The sequence below is a fragment of the Ruditapes philippinarum genome, unplaced genomic scaffold (genome assembly GCF_026571515.1).
Source record: "Ruditapes philippinarum isolate M1 unplaced genomic scaffold, ASM2657151v2 ctg1488_1_1_1_1, whole genome shotgun sequence".
Taxonomy (NCBI): Eukaryota; Metazoa; Mollusca; class Bivalvia; order Venerida; family Veneridae; genus Ruditapes; species Ruditapes philippinarum.
The window spans coordinates 121,032-141,475 of record NW_026859106.1 but is presented as its reverse complement, the minus strand read 5'-3'; the positions used below and the strand labels follow the sequence as shown (position 1 = coordinate 141,475).

Below are 20,444 nucleotides of genomic sequence, written 5' to 3'. Positions count from 1 at the left end.
AATTTTTTCTTAAAACTTAACACTTCCAACGACTACTTAGTTCTGGCTTCCAAAACTTTATAAGCCGCTTTTTAAATATTTTTTTTTCATCTGATCACGTCATGTCATAGTATATAAACGGGTACGCTGAAGACATTGAAAACAGATAGCTTATTTGAAAACAGATAGCTTATTATAAAATCCCGGGCCTCATTTGACTCCGATAAGTTTATCTCAATTTTTTAAGATCACGACGTTGGATTATCTTCAAATTTTCAGGTTACAAAGTCTAGTAGACAATTTTATATAAAACTTACATTAAAAACCAGTGGCGAGCTAAGCGTTAAATATATTGGCAGTTGTCTAAATAAAAGTTACGTCGACTTGAAGCCTGCTTTTGATAGCTATTATAAAAACCCCATGCCCTTACCTATATTATCTATACGGCTTGATTAATCCATAATTTAGCCTCAAGCGTGACTAATCTATTAAAAATTACAACTGTCTAAAAAATTATGCGCATTGTGATAAAAATTTCGTCACTTGAACCTGAGAAGCAATAAAACAGCCGTATTAGATTATGTATAATTATGTGAACACTGCAGACATGTTATACCTATTGAGAAATAATTCAAAATGTCTCCGTCCCGAAAATGCAGACAATTTATTTCGAAATAATTCAAAATGTTTACACCCCACCAGAACCTGTCCTAGCCAGACGAAACTCTTATGAGATGGCTAGGACGTCTAATAGAACAGCTTTTAATCAATGTATTTGGCGGATTTTTACGTCATTTCCGAGGTCATAAACAAAGGTCAACAAAGGCGGAAGTAGACAATGCAATGGAGTAATGAGAAGAATGCAGATTTCTTTGTAAAATTAGTGAATTACTATTGGTGCTACGATTTCATTAATGCATTATGCAGTTATACTGACAATAGTTCCATCATGGCGCTTGTGACGGTGCAGAGGTCACCGAGTCCCAGTGCTAGTGCTGAGACGGTGAGACTTTACTTTGATTCAGGAAATGAAACTTGTTAATGTTATGTTATGATTATACAGTGATTTTTTTTTTTTTTCAATTTTCAAAACAACCTTTGGCTTTCAGAAGAGGAAAATATAGCGCGATAAATGAGATAGGGGGAAATCAAATTTCAAAAACTGAAAATGGAATTTACCCACACATTTTATATAAAATTTTAAATTTCAATTCAATTTAAGGTAAAGGGTCATCTCGTCCCTATACCAACTCGGCACAGTTCAACTCGGCACAGGCCAACTCGGCCCTCTATCAAATTAGGATGTAGATTGTTTAGATTGTTTAATTTATAAAAATTTAAGGAGTAAATTATTATAAAATTATTCAGAAGTACGATCAATTATAGCTAAAGATACTTCAGCGAACAGGTTTTATAGTACTGCTAGACCTGTTAGCTGAAGCCAATCCTGTATCGAAAGTCAACCAGAACCATGACATATTTATGTCATGCTGTAGTTCAATAAATTTCGGTGATCTGGACAAAAGCTATTTCAATACAGGTAGTTAGATATATTTGGGACTCTTCAGTCTATATATTTGAACACATAACGTAAGATTGATGAAATAATGCCTCAAAGTTTATCAGCGGGTTCACATTTCATAAAATTCATCGCCATTGCTGCCCTAATTATCACGTGACTAGCGAGAATTTAGGTTCGTATACTTTGCATGACATTTGGTGACCCGTGACCCAAATTGAAAACATGGCTTTGCAATAATAAAATTATGAATAATGGTGTATTTATTCAATAACAGACATTGTACCAAAAACATGTTGGATTTAGAGCTGTCATTGATTCAGTGCAAAGCATATCAACGATATATCGATATCAAGTAACTAAAATCAACGATACACCGATATATCGATAATATCCTATACTCACTTGTCTGTCATCCATTTCCATACCTGTTTCAATGATTTCAGTCAAAAACATGTTCTGTACAGTGTCTTGTCCACTGCATGATTTTTTCTATACAATATTTTTTGTCACCATTGCTATAAAATAATTCCACTATATAACAAAAGCATCACATTTGATATAAATAATTGTTTCTGCATATATTTTGGGTGAATTGTATAATTTCTAGGCATTTAATTTATAAGTCAAAAGTATCGATTTTTTAAAATGTGTATCGATTATTGATCGACAAAAAAATATCAACGATACATCGATATTGTCGATATCGATGACAGCTCTAGTTGGATTTATATTGTTTTGAGTGATGATTCATGAATTATTTGTTTGTTTTTATATAAAATGATCAAACACTTACTAAGTAAATATACATGTAGTGTATGGTCCGTTACTAAAAATAGATGCTAGAATTCCCAAAACTTGAAGTCCCGCGAGATTTCATTTGAAAGCAGACTCCATATTGGTAAACATTCTCTACATATTTGCTTAAAAAATAGTTGGGTACACAATGTCATTGAAGTTTCATTTAAAAACAAAACATGAATTGATTCAAAATTGATTTGTTTATCAAATGGTATTTTTATTTGACCCAAAGATTAATAAGGGTGATTTTAATAGGTTTGTATGTACGGCGCACAAAACTGCTAAATTCTGGTAGCCTTTGCAAATAGGGTTGACCCATAACTTTACTGTCGCAACGTCAAAATAAAAACGACATATAAAGTTATGGAAGCCAGAACTAGATCAATTACAAACAGAAATTATCTTTGTTAAGAAGAGATATAAAAACAGTACAATATATATTGATCCATAAATAAAGTTTTGGGATTGAATTTTTATGACAATAAATGTTATTGTATTTAACATTGTTTGTTCTTTAATACAACCAATGCTGTTTTAACGATATTTTTTACTGAAAACATCTAAAGTAGACAAAACATGCATATAAATTGTTAATTCTTCCTTTCTCTACAAAATCACATACAAATTGGTACTTTCGTCAATAAAACCTTTCATTATCCTTGAGTAGAGGTATATAAACGTGAAAATGTTAAACAATGAAAGTAATGATGAAAATATATAAAAAGTAATCATTACCTGTATTTTATATTATTATGGGCCGAGTTTACCCATGCCGAGTTGGAATAGGGCCGAGCTGACTAGGGGGCCTAGCTGACCCTGATTCTAATTTAACATGCATGGTACATAGCAGGTTATCTATACTAGGGACAGTTTTCTGTCTTCTAGCTGATATAAGTCAGCTGCTGTTAAGTGGTTCTGGTGAAAAATGTGCACAGGGCATTTTAGGGGGAAGTATTAGCATTTTTAGGGGAAAATATACCTATTTTGGGCTAGGGGGAACAGCCTTTATTCGGCTGTAAAATAAAAAAATCACTGTTATATGGGTTCTACAGCATTATGAATAATATTTCGACCTCTCATTGTTTTTTACTTTTCCACAGGATATTACCACAGGGACCCAGCACAGTGTTGGGATAGTGTAAAAAAGTGATTCTAGAAAAAAATATATACTGACTGTATATATATTATATATACAGTATATATTTTTTTTCTAGAATTACTTTTTTTACACTATCCCAACACTGTGCTGGGTCTCTGTGGATATTACCATAACAGTTGGAACAATTCAAAGTGGTCTGATTTTTGTGAAGTGAAAAAAAACAAAACCAGAAGGCATACTGGTTGGCACTAATTAAATCACATATTTTTGCAATATATTAATTATCTTCCTGATATTTTAAATAGTGAACCACCTAAACAAAGTTCAGTTCAATGACTTAACATTACATTGCTAAAATTGTGTATGAAAATGAAATCTGGTACATGTACCTTTATAAGTTCCTGAATGAGGTATACAAAGCATGGTCTTTTTTCCCCACAACAGTAGATACATGTAAAGTCGACTTATAAATTTTTAAGTAAAAAATGACTGGAAAATCAGTATCAATAATTTATTTTTTACATCTTATTTGCCTAATCTATTTTTTTGTTAATATGTAAACAATTTTCAAAAATCTTTCCATGGTCAGCACAATTCTAACTACCCTTTTGTAATTTAGTAAAAAGAATGTTTTGGAGCAGATTTTGCCTACAAAAAGATTAGGTTTTTGAAAAACATTAAAAAGTTTACCAAATTATAAAAAATCATCACATCCTGTCATGCTACTATACAACTAGGTGTCCATGTGGTTATTTGTTGAAAAACAAAGTTATGTACCGGTAACAACTATATTTATCAAGTGTCGGGGTTATCTGTGCGTCGGAGTTATCTCTCCGGCCAGTACTGTTCAACATATTTTATTTGTTTACAACATTATCAGGTCTAGGATTTCATGATATTTACCAGGGTAATTTTTAGTTTGCACCACCAAATTTGCCAATCAGAAAACGTTGGAGCCAATAATTTTGAAAGGGAGACATGCCCCTAGTGAAGATTTGCTGGCAGTTGATAACAAACAAATATTTATAATATTTTATTCTATTCTGTGATCTTGAATGGACAATCATGAAAAAAACATTCATTTTTTTAGGGAAAATCAAAAAGTAATTACTGACCAATGAACTTAAATAACACTACAGTACTCTCCAAAAAAGATCAGAATTTTAGTCAGATGTTGTACTAACTGATTATAGTGAATAGCAGCCTGTGTTATCCAAGATCATATGGCACAGATGCAGTGGTTTTTTCTCACTTAACTGGGAAGAGACCTTTGAAAAAAATTATTGCTTAAATTATCAATTTGGGAAGTAAAAAAAAAACTGGTGTAAGTTCAGATTTTTGGTAAAATTGCATGATTTAAAAATAAAGGTGAAATATCACTGAGATTTGCTAGCAGACCTTGGTCTGCACTGGATTGCAAGTTTAGAATCAATTGCAGCCAGCAGACGTGGGGTTTAACATATGGATTTGCCAGTGTTGTTTCATTTTATAATTATAGTATCAGATTGACTCTTGTCAAAAAAGGTTAAGAGCTGAAAGGTTTATCGTACATGTAGCATGAAATCACATGATTTGTTTCTATATGTCAATTCAGTTTGTTTGTCATTTTTTAAGCCTGTTTTATTATGCTTATATGTAATAATGTTTAATATTCTATCAAAAGTAAATAAAAACCAAGAATATAGTTGACAGTATTTATGTTTTAATTCTTTCAGGAAGAACAAGATGTTCTCGACACAAGTGATAGCAACTTGAAATCTCCACGTCAGAGGAGGTATGTACATTTTGTTATGTTTACCTTGTATTTCAGGTAGGTCAGAGGTGAAGAAGGCCAATAACTGAGAGTAGACTTTTCTGTCATAATAGAGAATAATGATGATCAATGTACATGTATATATTTGATTTATCATCACATTCTTGATCATCTTTAAGAATTGAGCTACTGACATTAGTGACAGGATTGGCAGTCATCTATAACATATAAATTTGTATGATTTTTGTTTAAAATTATATTGTATCAGTTAAAAGTTCTAAAATTCCAGCAGGACATACAGGCATAAATTCCATGGTAAAATGTTATTAATGATTGATAAGAGACTTAAAAGATAATAAAGTAATAAAATTTATAATATTTTCATGTTTTGACATACATGTATTCACCAAGTTTTAGTTAACTTCTAGTCATTAACTGACGAAGTTTCTCTGGTACACTTTTCACTGTCCTAATGACTGCCTTACATTATGACACCACAGAATTATACCAACCTAGCTGGTACACATTTACACTGAATGCTTGAAGTAAAGCAATGTTGTATAAATGTCTAACTCAAGAAAACTAGTAGTGTCCAAGATAAAAAATCATTAATCTGAACATTGGACCACTACATTGTTTAAATGGACCTTTGATCTTCTTTCAGCTGTTCAAATGTTTTAATGAATGTTTGTTATAATTCCCAAGCAGGTTTATTTAGCAAGTTTTTTGCTCACCTGAGCACAAAGTCTTAAGTGTTGTTAACTTCTGCATACAAAATGGGAATTCAAAATAAACTGGTACACTTGGTCACCAGATGATATCTTGGGCACAAATCCAGCTCAAAGATCAAACTGGTCACAGCAAGGGTTAAACCTGTTACATAGTCTTTAAGTGCAGGTGGATTGTTTGTCTAGTCAGTAATACATCTGCATGCATAATTGGAAAGAAATGTGTTGGATGTACATGTAAGATGCACATTCTCACTTTCAAGGTCAAGGCTCTGCTAAGAGGTCAAAGGTTAAGTACTGTTTAGCTTATAACATAGTCATTACTTGATGGATCGTGGAAATATTTGGTGTATGTCTTCATCACTAGAAGATAATGTCCACACCTAAGGTCAAGGTCATTTTTGGAGGCCAAAGGTCAAATCCTGTTTGCCCTATAACATTGTTTGGCAAATGTCAGATGATGTGTCATGCTTATGACCATTGTCTGCACCTTCAAAGCAAAAGTTGCTGTTGGAGGACAAATTCACCTGGGTAAGAGAGTCTGTTATTTGTAATATCCAGTTCAAGATTTTACTTAGGGAAAGAATTGTCATATGCAGGAGTAATTGTGTCCTATGGACACATTTTTAGTTTTTCTGTATTTATTATGTTGATACATGTACATGTAGTTTAAAGTTAAACTCGCATAATTAATATATCTTAAATAGATAAAACCTTTGTATATTGTTCATAAAACAATTTTACAAGATGTATAAAGATATTTATGGATATTATCCCCCCAAAGTTATCTGCAGAAAAAAAATGAAAAAAATATATTTATAACCTTTTTTTGTAATATGACATTGACCTTGTATCAGCTATAAAACTGATCAAATGTCAAGCCTGCTTAATATTATGCAATTTATTTTTTTTCTTAGTTTTTTATGCAAAATGTTTTAGCATCTGATTATGGTTTGCACTGTCTACATGTATTCAATTCAGTACATTTTTAAAAAAAAAATTCCTTGAACATAATGAATGGTTTAATCAAGATTGAAAGATGAACATGTCTGTTAAAAAGTTAAAAAAATTTTTAGTGTGGTAAGGGTGAAAATAGTTATGCTTGTTTGATGAACAGAAATACAAATGTTTTAAAATATTTACTAGTCAGTTATATCATGTATCTAACATAGAGGGGAATTTGTTTGTCATGATCACTTTACAAGTAATTGCATAGATTTTGTAAAGATATAAAATAGCGTGATATAATCAGACTAGGAAATCTTTGTGATTAGATAATGTAAACTTTCCTGTATAGATACTTGATCATATATCAAAGACCTCGTTTGCATTTTTTCATTGTGAAAACATTATGTTTACTTTGATTGATTTTTAACATTTGCTTTGAACATAAAAATGTACACTGTTGATAAAACGTTGAAGTAAATACTTATTTCTTGTCTTTTTTCATGCTTTATGTTTCTATCTTTTGTTATTGAAACAGTTAAAATATTTTTCACTGAATTTTAGTTGTTGTAATCTGTTTACTTTTTTCACATATTAAAGTGACATTATGTTCATTTTTTCTATGCCAAGTTGTGTTGAATTATATGTAGTAATATATTTCTAAATATTGGCTATTTTAATGGTGATTGACCAATAATTTATAATGAAAAATATTCATGATACAATAGAAAAACTACCTAAATTATAAAAAGACTGTCCCACTCTTTTTGAGAGTTTAGTGATATCGATACATTATGAACAATATTTTAATATAGGAAATTCAATCATTCCTATGGGTTATTAATGAATTTATCATAGTTAAATATAGAATTGAACACAATTATGGCAAAAAAATTTATCTGCTGTTATTAAAATTTCTAGCTTGTCATTAAGGTTTCTATTTTACAGGTATCACCATAGCAGGGATCATTAGTTCAGCGATTCATTAAAAATATTTTATAAAGAAAAAAATTGATTAAAGGCCCATTATGCCCCAGTTATATAGTTATTTTTCAACAACTTTATTTTTATGTACTTTTACAGTTTTCAACATTGGCCAATTATCTGAATCATCTTTTGCTGCAATAAATTTTTAGTAAAGTAATATTGTGAATGGAAGTCAAATGTTTTTTGTTTACATTTTTATCGGACAAAAATCTGACAATAAACAATATTCTTCAGGTAATAAACATCTAACATGCTTTTAACATAACTATTATATAAATGTTTTAAAACTCTTGCTTGCGTTTTCTAAAGAAGTAAATAATTCATTGTTTCTGAGGCATAATGTACCTTTAAAATAAATAACATAATTTTCATGTTTCAGACGACGCTCTAAGTCAGCTTTGAAAAAGCTCAAGAAGCTTTTCAACACTGTTAGATTTGTAACAAAGTTAAAACCATGGTGAGCTCCTGTAAACAGATGTTAGGACACCTTTAATAGTACAATAACATCCGCTTGTTCCTGTTAACAAAATATACACAAACGATCATCAGCTTCAAAGAATCATTTAAACAATTTTATATTTATTTAGCTAGAAGAAATGGTCATTTAATTATTGCAGCAATTCCATGGCAAATCAATTAAAAAACGTCAATTATCAATAGAATTAAATTTTAAGTCTTGCACCACCTTCGAAACAGGAATTATGTTTTATTTTTAGTACTTAGTTTATTGGAAGTTGATGTAAAGATTTAGAAAATGATGTTGTTTCACTATGTAAAGGTGTTCTACTATAATAGGAATGCTAGCATGCCTATCAAAGAGAATAACTCTTTTATAAACACACCTGAGCACAACATGTTCCAAGTGTGCTTTGGTGATCACCCTGTGTCTGTTGTCCATCGTTGTTTGTTAACATTTTATTAAAGCGACATCTGCTCCTAAACCCCAAGGCCAATAGTGATGAAACCATACAGAATGATCCTTGGATTTCCCCCTTGGATGCACAGATGGTTCCAGTCTGCTTAAACAAAATGGCCACCAAAGCTGAAAATAGAAAGACCCTTAAACAACATTCCCTTAATAATTTGGTAGTGTTTTTGTACAGAGTCTGAATCACGTATTATTGAAATCTTGTCCATGTAAAGCATATCCTCAGGTGAGCAATTAAGGGCCATCATAGCCCTCTTGTTAACAGCATCATGTATCAGGTATGTTAACTCTGTTGTATGGGGATGCTAATCTTGCTAGGCTTTTTTTTAATTTACGCTGTTGTTCTTTTTCAGCAATGGGGTACCAGCCACTATAATTTGTGTATTATGTTAGCTCACCTGAGCATGAATTGCTTATTGGTGAGCTGTCAGGATTGGTCAGTTGTCTAGATTGTTAACACACAAGAGGTCACAAATTCACAATTTTGATTGAATATGAAAACCTTTCATTTGTGTTAAAAGTTTTATTGCTCTTTGTTTTTTTTCTAAACAGGACATGTATTGCATTAAATATTGACTTGTTAAGTCATTGTATAAAGGAATAAAGCTGTATATAACTTTATGAAGTTTATTCATCGATCTACAGATTTTAAAGCCTAACTGCTGTTAGTTGAAATGTTTGTTGAAGTTCAGATCTTTCTGATATAGTAAAACATTTATATATATCTTCTTAATCCAGGATTATCATCTGTTATTCTTCATGATCAACATTTTATGTACACACAGTTATTTAAATGGTTCCTATCTGATGCATATAAAGTAGGTCACAATAATTAAAGATAGACTCTTGAAATAAAGTCTTAAAACTTAAAAAATCTTCTCAGAAACTACAATGCCTAAAGCTTAATTTTTTTTTGCATAGGACCTTGTGGTCCTCAACAAAAATTATAGAAAGCATGCCATTATATTAACCCTTTCCCCCATGAGCATATTGTGAAAAATGGCCATTTTCACTGAAAAGCCTCCTCTCACAAGTTCAAACTGCTATGAAACTATGAAAAATGCTTCAATTCTAATCAAACTTGGCACAAATGTTGACTGGACAATTGCCTTTGTAACGACATGCTCAGTCTTAAATTTCCTGTTACCATGGCAACGAGGGGACATCTCAAAATTGCCAAAAATCACTTTTTTGCCTCGATTTTTTCCATCAAAATTTATTTCAAAGTGCTGCAACTTCTCAAGGGATTGAGATAGAGTCAAAGGCTTTTCAGCGTTGGTTTACACGTTACCTTATGATCGTCCTGGGGTCATTATAAGCCTCTCACAAGTCCAAAATTTTCTTGGCGATGAGGGGGACTCCGCCCCCCCTTCAAACCCCCAAACAGAAGGGGGCACATCCCCTTCTGGCAACCACCTGATGTAATATTTGGATGGGGGACGGCGCCGAAAAAATGGTCAATTTTTTTAACAACATTTCTCAAACGAAAAACAGTATTTGGGGCCTAAATAGGGCATTTTTTCACTGTTTGAGGCCTCAAAAAGGGGGGGGGGGGCAAAAAGCCGTCGAAACACGCTTATATAAGGGAAAAGGTTAAAGTCATAATTTTGCCTGAAGGATCAAAATTGGGGTTCACCTAGTTGCTACAGACTTGTGTATAGGAGAACAGATTTTCATATTATGTAACCAAAGTTACAATTATGCCTAGAGCTTTGATATTTGGCATGCAATAGTTTATAGCAATGGATCTCCGGTGGGGGATTTAGGGCCAAGTTGGATCTCTTGTTTAATTTATCAAATTTGCTTTTTTATTTATTGATAGATTTGGCATATACATTGATGGAACAATATTTTGGACCAAACATATAAGAAATTTAAATATGACCATGAGCTTTGAAAGACCTGCCCCCCAAAAAAGCTGTTATTGATATTTTTGCTGAATGAAGTATAGCCCTTGCTTTGTGATGGCTCTTTAAGGAATAAAGGCTGAATGCAGGACATTGACCGTTCTGGTTATTTCATATATTCTTTCATATTTTAATATACATCATGTATTTTGTCTATCATTATTATAATTTACATAAATTATATCACTGTAATATATATCCTCCCTCCTCCAGTCTTAAAAAATTTCAATAATATGTATAGTTTATTATATATAGTTTATTATATACTATAATATATGCTTTCTCTGAGGGATAGGTTTCATATAATTATAACACTTTATTCTTATCTTGTACTTAGCTTTAGCAATTAATTCTTGTACTTATTTAAGTCTTTGGGATTTGGGACCTTAATTAATAGTCTATTACATTACATATAATACATAGACACCCTAATTATAAATAGAATTATAGTATATTGTCACTTGTGTAATTATGTAGAATTTTACTTTTACTAACAAGGTTTTAAGTTGGTTATTAATATTCATATATATATTTATACATGTATATAGTAATCATGAGAGATGTGTTAGAACTGTAGAGGTGTTGATTGATTTTGCTGATATGTGTTATGGCTAAATTGTTTTAATGTCTAAATTATAAGTATTGAGCAGTCCACAGTACGACACTGTTTGTGGCATAAATTATGCCTGACAGAAGTTTCACAGTATGCTGTGTTTATCATTTAGTGATATGTTTTGCAACGTTCATTGCATGATTAGATAAGTTTTTAGCATTATTTGACATAGCTACAGATGTTTTTATTTGAATGATTACAAGTGAATGTTTGGGCATCCTGTATGTTTGGTGTGATTAGTTTTTATCAATTTAATAGTTAATTGTTCTAATGTTATTATTGAATGTTATTTATGCAGTCCAAGACAGGAAATGACAAGGGACGAGAATGTGGAAGGAGCAACCCACTCCTGATAGTGGGTCAGCCAAACTTAATGGTCTGCCAGTGGTTTTATTGGGCCAGTGTGCGATTAAGGACATTAAAACATTATCAGAATATGAATAGGGGGTCAAAATGTAATATTAAGCCTAACAACTATTAAACTGAACATTAAAATGGTGATAATAAAACATGGCTGTAATCTGTTGTAGTTGGATGTTATATTGGGGCTATTACAACCATTGAATTACTTAGTGAAAAAGTAGTAATTGTAATATTAATATGGCCGATATTAAGGATCAGTAGGCAAAAATAGGTCTCATCATGTGATGATGAGAACATTTATGTGAACATTGGGAGGTGGGGGATGATCAACTTTTCATTCATAGGACATTTCCTCTGAAACAACTGATTCATGTTTGATGAAACTTGCCTCGAATGTTCGTATGAAGCGCTACAATAATTTTTAAATGGTTCTGATCTATTTTAGTCATCTTGCAACATTTACAGGCACAAGTATCATTCTATAAAAAGATCATGTTAGATAGAGCACAGTGGTCGAGGGGTTAGAGTCGATGACTTCTGATCCAGTTACCTCTCTGGCGTGGGTTCGATCCCCGGGAGATGCTTTGGTAGTTTAGCACGGAGGAAGGTAGTCTAGTACTGGTGTAACTCTCCAGGAACGATGGTTAGGAAACTACTCGCCTATATGACTGAAATACTGTTGGGAAAAGGCGTAAAATGAAACAAACAAACAAACAAGATAGAGCACAAGTTGTGGCTGTCTCAGGTCAAGGTCACATTTCATTCATTACAGCAAAATGAGGTGTTCCATACATGTAACTTTAGCATGCATAACATTCATAAAAGACACCAGAATGTCGTCATTTGTAAGCATGAAACTTGTTTTCCATGGGGATGTATGATAAAATTTTCTAGCACAGATGCAAATACTAGGAAATCTAGCTAAATGAGTTTTACATGTAATGAATGTAAGGTGGATACCTGTTCAAATTGTTAAAGTTAAATCTTTGTATGCAAGATTTAATCTGAAATTTTCTTAGATCAGAAAGGGCTATAATAATAAGTTTAACAGTGTTATAGTGTTCAGGATCATGATGGTGTGTCATTGTGCAGGGCTCATATCTCTCAAGGATTTTGTATCTTCCCCTGTATAAATTATCCAGCATTACATGTACTATCTAGCACTGAGAATATTGTAGCACAATGTCCTACTGACAGCTGTTGTGTTATATATGTTTATAAATGATATGTAGTCTGATTTTGCAAAAGGTAATTTCTACTTTCTATAGTTTCAGTGAGAGTTATTTCACAGTGAAAGGTGCAGCCCTTATTCTACCCCAAAGTGATGAAACTGCATATACTCGCAAAGTAACTAAAAGCCATGCAGGTAACATAATACAAACATGTTTATAGATAATGAGCTTTTTTTTCCTTTATTCATATTAAATAATATTTTAATGTTATGATAAAAGTCTCAAAAGGTTACTCCTTGCTTATTACTGTTCATATTTGTAGACTTTGTATCATAAAAATGCTCTGACTGAGGTATATAATATAACAATGATTTTTATAAAACAAAAGAAGATTTCATGTTTATTTTAGGAGATGACATACAGAGTCATTTACAAGCTATGTTCAGTGTGCTTAGACCACAGGATACCATTAAAGTGGTATGTTTTCTAATATGTTTATACCTCCTCCCCTGTTTTGCCCCTTGTAATGTTACATTTTCACAGTGTCCAAGAACCATAACTATTGAAAGTTTGTAGTTGTTGCCCTTTTATTTTTCATAAAAATATTTTTGAAGAAAAAATTCAGTCATGTCTTCTACAAACTTTAATAATGTCCTTTTGGTTTTATTCCTGAATGGATTGTCTTTATACTTGGACAAGACCTTAAAGTCAACTAAACTTAACTTGACATTGACTCATAAATGACATTGACCTTTAAGATCAAATCTTTGAATAAAGTTGATTTTAGCTGTGTACAGCCTACAACTTGTTATAACTTTACTAAGTTTGTTATTTATGAATGGATTTTTTGGACATATTAATCCCTAGGACAAAACCTTGAAAATGAATTCATTGAACTTTACTTTGACCTTTATTGTAGCTAGCCATTTAAGGTTGAAGTATTGAATTTGCTATGATTGGCCATAACTATAATAGTTCATACCTTGACAAAACAACAATTGACCAAACTAGTATGTTGAATAATTCAAATATGACCTTGACTTTTCATTGATCTTCAAGGTCAGTTTAATTGTAATAACTTGGACATGGATGTTGAATGAAAAATGTCCCTTAGTTAACTTCCTATATTATTCAGACTTTTGTTTTGTTATCATGCTCTGAATATAGTTGAGCATGTTGTCCTATTAACTTATTTTACTCAACATAATTTGAATATTCTAAACATTTCACTTAAATGTACATGTAATATGTTTTTCACTTTATAGACAATTGTTTATTCCTATAATAAGGATGTATACAAATATAATGAAATGTTAGTTTATTAAACTGTAACAAATATTGTATAATTTTATATTCAGGCGGTGAAGCTTGAAGGGACTCACACTCGGTACCTGGTTGTTGTATCTTGTATAGGTCGACAGGACACCGAGGAGTCGGTCATACTGGGTATGGACCTGATGGATAAGGCAACCATTGGTCTCATTCTCCCTGTCTGGTCTCACATGCATATCCAGTTGGATGGTGATGGGTAAGTTTGTACATGACAGCATCAATTACTGTATCAATTGTATAAGATTATGTTAATATTTGTAAAAGATATCATCCATGGAGAAACAATATATTAAGCAGTTATATTCGGTTCATAGTAATCATAAATTAATCAAGAATTAAATGTTGTCATGATTAAAAAGAAATTGGTCATCTTTACTAGACTTCAGCTTCTCAAAATAGCTTTTATCAACAACTATCTTTGTTGCATGAGAATATAAAATAACTTCTTAGCTTCCTGAACAGACGTCAGAGGCAACAATGGTATCGTCATTGGATGCCTAGAAACACTGAAAATTTCTAGTTTAGTGGAGACAAAAGAATGTTGTCTTTATGATAAATTTTGTCACATTTTAAATAAAGATATGCTGAATCCATTCCACCCTTTGTGCTGACTAAAGGTCAAATGTCAGAAAATTTATGGCTCTTTAATTGTTATACTCCTTGAAAGATTTTCTACAAATTTGTCTTAAATGTTTTCATTGTAAAGGTGTACTCCTGCCGTTCTGACTCGCCCTTAAACAAATTCTTCAAATTTTGTTCAAATGTTCAAATGCCCATTTAATCTAAGGAAAATATTCTTTCTACATTACATTTTATATAATACATATGAAACCAGAACAAGTATTATCTTGAAAACGTATATGAAAGGTCACAAGCCAGCTCGTCATGCCAAAGTCAATATCTCCACACTGTATTATGATAAAAGTATTCCTGTTTTTGGCCTAGAAAATGTTCTTCTTTTTTAACATGCATCAGATAGTTATTCACTTAAAACTGAACTGTAAAGTGTTGTTTTTTTCTGATGTAGATGATGTAATATCTGTTTCTCACTGCTACTATTTTTGGGTATTTGATATGTAAAAATTTTGTTATTTCTATTTATAGGGGTTTTTCTATCCAATCTGACCAAAACATACATATCTTCAAACCAGTATCAGTCCAGGCTATGTGGTAAGTTTTATCAACATTTTGGCAAATCTGTTATAATAACTGTGCCTTGTTTTAAGCATAAATGTTGGAAACATTTGGTTCACCTGAGCACAAACCAGTAAGTGTTCAAAATGTGCTTTTTTGATCACATTGTGTTCTTCTTGACTCTGTGCAACTTTTTATTTCAACAACATCTTCTCTGATACACTTGGCCAATGAAAGTGAACTTTGCAGAATTACTCCTTTTATGAATCTCTATCAAAGTTGTTCAAATAATTCCATTACATGCAGAATTCTAGTTGGGGAAGCAATCAAATGAAAACTTATAAACAATCTTCTTGTGGAATATGTAAAGTTTTTACATAAGGTAAAGTCTTCTTTCAAATTCCATTGCCTCAAGCTTAGATTTAAAGTATGGAGGATTATATAGGATACCTCTGGCAAGTTTATTAAAATCATAAAATTAAAATTTAAAGGGTTAAAATTTGGCATGCCCCATGGGTCACATGATTTGACATAGTGTTCGCAAAGCAAAATCTTTTTTTTTTTATTAAATCCCAATACTTGCATCTTGTATATTTTCAAGGTATGTATAGTTGGCCCTTACTAAGGGTTTAGGTTTATGTCATGTATTGAAATTGCCCCACCTCCTTTGTTCTATTGATTTTTCAAAATGTTATGTAGGAAAAACCTTTATAAATTTCTACCAAACCACAACATAAATAATCTACATATATGGGGTGAAGCATCATCTAATGGATGCCTATAAAGTTTGTTCAAACGATGATGTAGTCAAATTTTACCTAGCATCACATTATGGTCCTCTATAAAGTAATCTCAATCATTACTGTGGGATAAGTATAAGAAATTGCATTAAAATTTTCTTGTCTAAAACTGCAATGCCAAGAGCTTAAATATTTTGTATGTTGCATCACCTTGTAGACCTTTACAAAATTTATATTAATTATATCCCAGGGGTGAAAAATGGCCCAGCCCTGGCAGTCACTTATTATATAAAGACTTGCAAAGTAAAACACATATAAGTCCTCTTGTGTCAAGATATTTGACTTGACTTATACAAATCAGTTTATAAGTTATGCAGCTAGATGAAAAAGTGATACATTTGTACACCTAATGTGACCTAAATACTTAATCTGCACTGAATAATTTTGACTTTTCCTAGCAATGTATGTAACGGATCAGTGGTCAAGGGCAATCATATCTCAATTGTTTCTTTTAAGTAAAGAAAGCAGTTTGCTCTTTATATTGTATACTTTTGTTACTGTTACTCTGGCCCATTAAGGCATATACATTCTAATAGGTGAAACATCTTTATAACTTATTCTATACAGAAAGCTTTAAATCTTTGAGATGTTTATTTTTGTATTACAGGTCAGCATTGCAGAGTTTAAATAAAGTTGTTAAGATAGCTAAAGATAGACTATACATTCCACGAGGTCTCACACATACCTGGATCGGTTATTATGAGGCCAAACTTACAATAGAAGGAGTCCTGGTTTCAGAGTGGTAACTAAAATAATGTTCTTTTATGTGATTGTAATTAGAATGCAATAAAGATGTATATATATTCTTAACAATTTACAAAATTTCTACAGATTTGTATAGTGTTTGTTAGTTATTTAATTATAATCTGATTGAATTTAAAATAGTGCGCTTTTTTATACATCTTCCAAAATTTGTAAGAATTTTAACAAATTTTAGTTAATTGTGAAACATCACTCATTCAATATCAGCAACATCTTTTATGTTGATCTTACATTATATGTCAGGCAGTGAAATACTTGGTTTAAGCAGTGAAATTATATCTGACATTCACTGTATATCACTCACAGTGAGAGTATTTTAGGTATCAACATTTGAATGTCATTAGAGTGTGATACAGTGCTCTTTAATTATGATCTGAGGTGAATACTACTAGAAATCCTCAATTAAGTAATTTGAATCATTCCATAATCAGTATCAATTCAATAAATTTGCAAAGGTATCAGCTAGAATTTGACCAGAAATGATGCCCAAACTGACATACAGAGTTGTCCTCTATTAAGCACAGTCACTTTGTGTTGCCTATAGGTTTGTTATTGAATATTGAATCATTATTTACAGGAATGCTACTGCTGACATTGATAGATCTTACAGAACAGACAAAAATATTGTAGCAGAGGTCACAGGGTGAGTATTCTGATCTATTTACAGGTCAAAGGTTTCAAGTTGTGAGTAAGGTTTCCAGGCAAAGCTGCAATATATGCTATTTTCCTATACATTGAATAGGCAACCAGTCTGAGTAAAGACATTGACTGACTTTATGTTGGTCAAATGGGCAACTAACCTTATTAAAGAGCACTGACTTTGTTTAGGCAGTCAGAGTTATAGAACTGACCATTTTTCCTATATGTTATATAGGTAACCAATCTGAATTACAAAATTGACCATCTCCCAGTAGTTTGAATAGGCAACCAGTCTTAATGTTTTCATGTTTTGTTTTTGGTTTTGTTCAGTAATATTGACATTGTGCAGGTTTTTGTGGCAACTTTCTAGATTTCTTGATGTAGGAAGACTTCTGATGCCCCTCCATGCATTATTTAAGGCACAAAACGGACACTTGTGTAACCTAACTAAATAGCTTTCCAAAGTCCTAAGTATGCAACTTACTGACTTCATTAATTTTGTCTTTGTCTGATTTATAATTAAGTTGTAGAAGTGATATACATTTATATTCATAAATAGTTAGTCAAATTAAGCTAGTGCAAGTGTTATATTCAGCTTAATGAAATTTTTCTTCCACATTAATTATGTGTAGGCGTGGAGTTAGACGTACAATGTCTACGCCTGTAGGTAGATCCATGTCACTAGAATCTTCCTTCGAATCTTCAGGGTGAGATAGGCATGGCAATCAATTCTCCTCTGAAAGTTACCTTTCATTTCTTGTTAAATTTTCCACTTACATTTCTCCTTTCTTACTTAATAACTTGTATAAAGTATGTTCAGATTCTCTATGACTGTTGTTTTATTAATCAGTACTGTGTGTATTAACTCTTATATATGTTCAATTCCTCTGGTTCTATATGCCAGAGTGAATTTTTGTGATTGCCTTATGTACATTGTTTATCAGGTCCGAACAAATATATATTGTGTCCAGGGACCAATTAACAGTAATAGAACAAAAGAAAACAATAGATTTTCATTTTGGAATTGTAGGATCAAGGGCTCTTGCCAACTATTCAATTAAAGAAAATAATGAAGAATAGCCCAATTTTGGAAATCTAGTTTGGTAGATATTTGTCTATCATGAACATTTCTTTTATTGAACATGTCCTCTGCAAAAGGTATAAAGGTTTTACTGCTGAGAATTAAAAGTTACCTTAATATATGATGACAAACAATGAAAGTGAAAATTAATTAAGGGGTCAGCAAGCATCCCCTTTAATTGAGTGACTATATATAGATAATGTGAGGAAGTGTACCATGTTTCTGTTACCAGTACTTGTTGATGTAGTCCATGTGCTTAATGTATAGCTTAGTCCCTCAGATTGTCAATGTAACCTATGCCTCAATCTTCTACAGTATGCTAGTTCTACTTTAATACATACATTAACACATCTTAACATCATGTTACTGTGGGTACTACACAATCTTATCAAAATTCTTCTTCTGCTCTTTCTTCTATAAATTATTCAGTCTGAAAAAGACTAAATATAACCGTTTACTCCATAGAAACTCCTTTAAACTCACTAATATTATCTGTCAACACTTGGTAATGAAGTTGTATTGTGTCATATACAGTGACATAGTTGAAGACAAAACATGCAGTGTAATGGTCACATTAGTTGCCATACTTCCACCTGTGTGAGAACTTGTGATAAACTAGTAAATAAAGTTAACAGCAACATACAAGATATATCCTACATATACTGATTGTCAGAGGCTGTGCTCACTGAATGACAAATATAATACAATTTGTTAAATATTAGATGAAATACTTGTAATTGATACCATAATTGTTTTGTTTTTTGTTTTTAATTTCTTCAGTATTTATTAAGCTGTGATTTAAACTTGATACTATAGATATTCTGAAATGTAGAAATACATTGCATATCAACATAATGAATTTTTCAAGAGCCGTAAAGGTATTTGTGGAAACAACTGTATATGTATTTGTGTAACTGTGAACAGTTGCTATAAATATAACTTAGTCTGAAAAGTTGACACACATGTATGAATGTAAACACCTTCTCCTCACAATCTATAATTACCAGAGCTTAGATATTTGGCATGTTGCAACATATTATGGTCCTCTAAATGTAAGTCCTAACCCTGGATTCAAAATTGGTTCTTTTCTGGGTATAACTAACTTTACATAGACTTTTACAGTAAAAACCTTTTCTTCTCTACAAGTGCATGTTCTAAAGCATGTAGCAATGACAAAGAACCCATAACACATTAATGTCCTGCTCCTTACCGCAAAAATGGCAGGTCAAATTTGTTGCATTGACTTTTATAGTAAACAAACTCTAAAACATTTTTCTCAGAAACTACAATGAAAGAGCTTAAATATTTGGCATGTAGAATCACCTTGTGTTCTGCTACAAATCTGCCCTATCCTTTTTGGCATTAATAGAGGTATAGTGGTTTAGTATTACTAGTTTGTTTACATTTTGCTACTTTCATCTTCACTTTCTTCAGGTGATAAGCATCTTGTATGCTCTAAAACCATTATTTACACACAATGAAACTCATGTTTGCCCTTTCTAAGGAAGGGAAAATATTTTTGTTACAGAAGCATGAGGTGCCTTTAAATTTGAAAAATGTTAAAATTGGGTATCAAAAAGTTTTTAATTAATTATAAAACAGTTTATATTATATATAATGTATATAGTAAACTAGAGACATGTATGTATGTTACAGGGAAGATGACATATATAAGAGGATACGACTGGAACTAAAAAATGTGATGATGACTGTAGATCTAGAGGAAGTCACATGCTTGTTTGTATGTCTTTTCTTATTATCTTAATCTTCCTGCATTTCTTAAGTGTTTGTTTTTAAATCTGAATTTTTATAGTTTATATAAGTAATGTAACATGGGAGACTTAGAGGTGTTTGCACAACAATCTCATTTTGTTAGTCAGCATGGGCAAGGAAAATCTGCTT

The 20,444-nt window shown here is 31.8% G+C and overlaps 1 protein-coding gene across 6 annotated transcripts in view; it reads left to right on the top strand.

Annotated features, from left to right (window-relative positions):
* Positions 1-787: 787 nt before the first annotated feature.
* LOC132755245 (protein phosphatase Slingshot homolog) overlaps positions 788-20,444 on the top strand; it is a 47,607-nt gene continuing 27,950 nt past the window's right edge. For 4 of the 6 annotated variants that reach the window (XR_009629179.1, XM_060746065.1, XM_060746068.1 and 1 more), the window contains exons 1-11: positions 788-982; positions 5,114-5,172; positions 8,191-8,268; positions 12,891-12,988; positions 13,204-13,271; positions 14,153-14,322; positions 15,231-15,296; positions 16,668-16,802; positions 17,400-17,465; positions 18,094-18,168; positions 20,199-20,283. Coding sequence is in view for 5 of the 6 variants with exons in the window: in XM_060746065.1 (XP_060602048.1) it covers positions 818-982; positions 5,114-5,172; positions 8,191-8,268; positions 12,891-12,988; positions 13,204-13,271; positions 14,153-14,322; positions 15,231-15,296; positions 16,668-16,802; positions 17,400-17,465; positions 18,094-18,168; positions 20,199-20,283 (1,065 nt within the window). In the remaining variant the exon portion in view is untranslated. The remainder of the gene's footprint in view (positions 983-5,113; positions 5,173-8,190; positions 8,269-12,890; positions 12,989-13,203; positions 13,272-14,152; positions 14,323-15,230; positions 15,297-16,667; positions 16,803-17,399; positions 17,466-18,093; positions 18,169-20,198; positions 20,284-20,444) is intronic. The other 2 variants (XM_060746067.1, XM_060746066.1) reach the window with 2 other exon arrangements.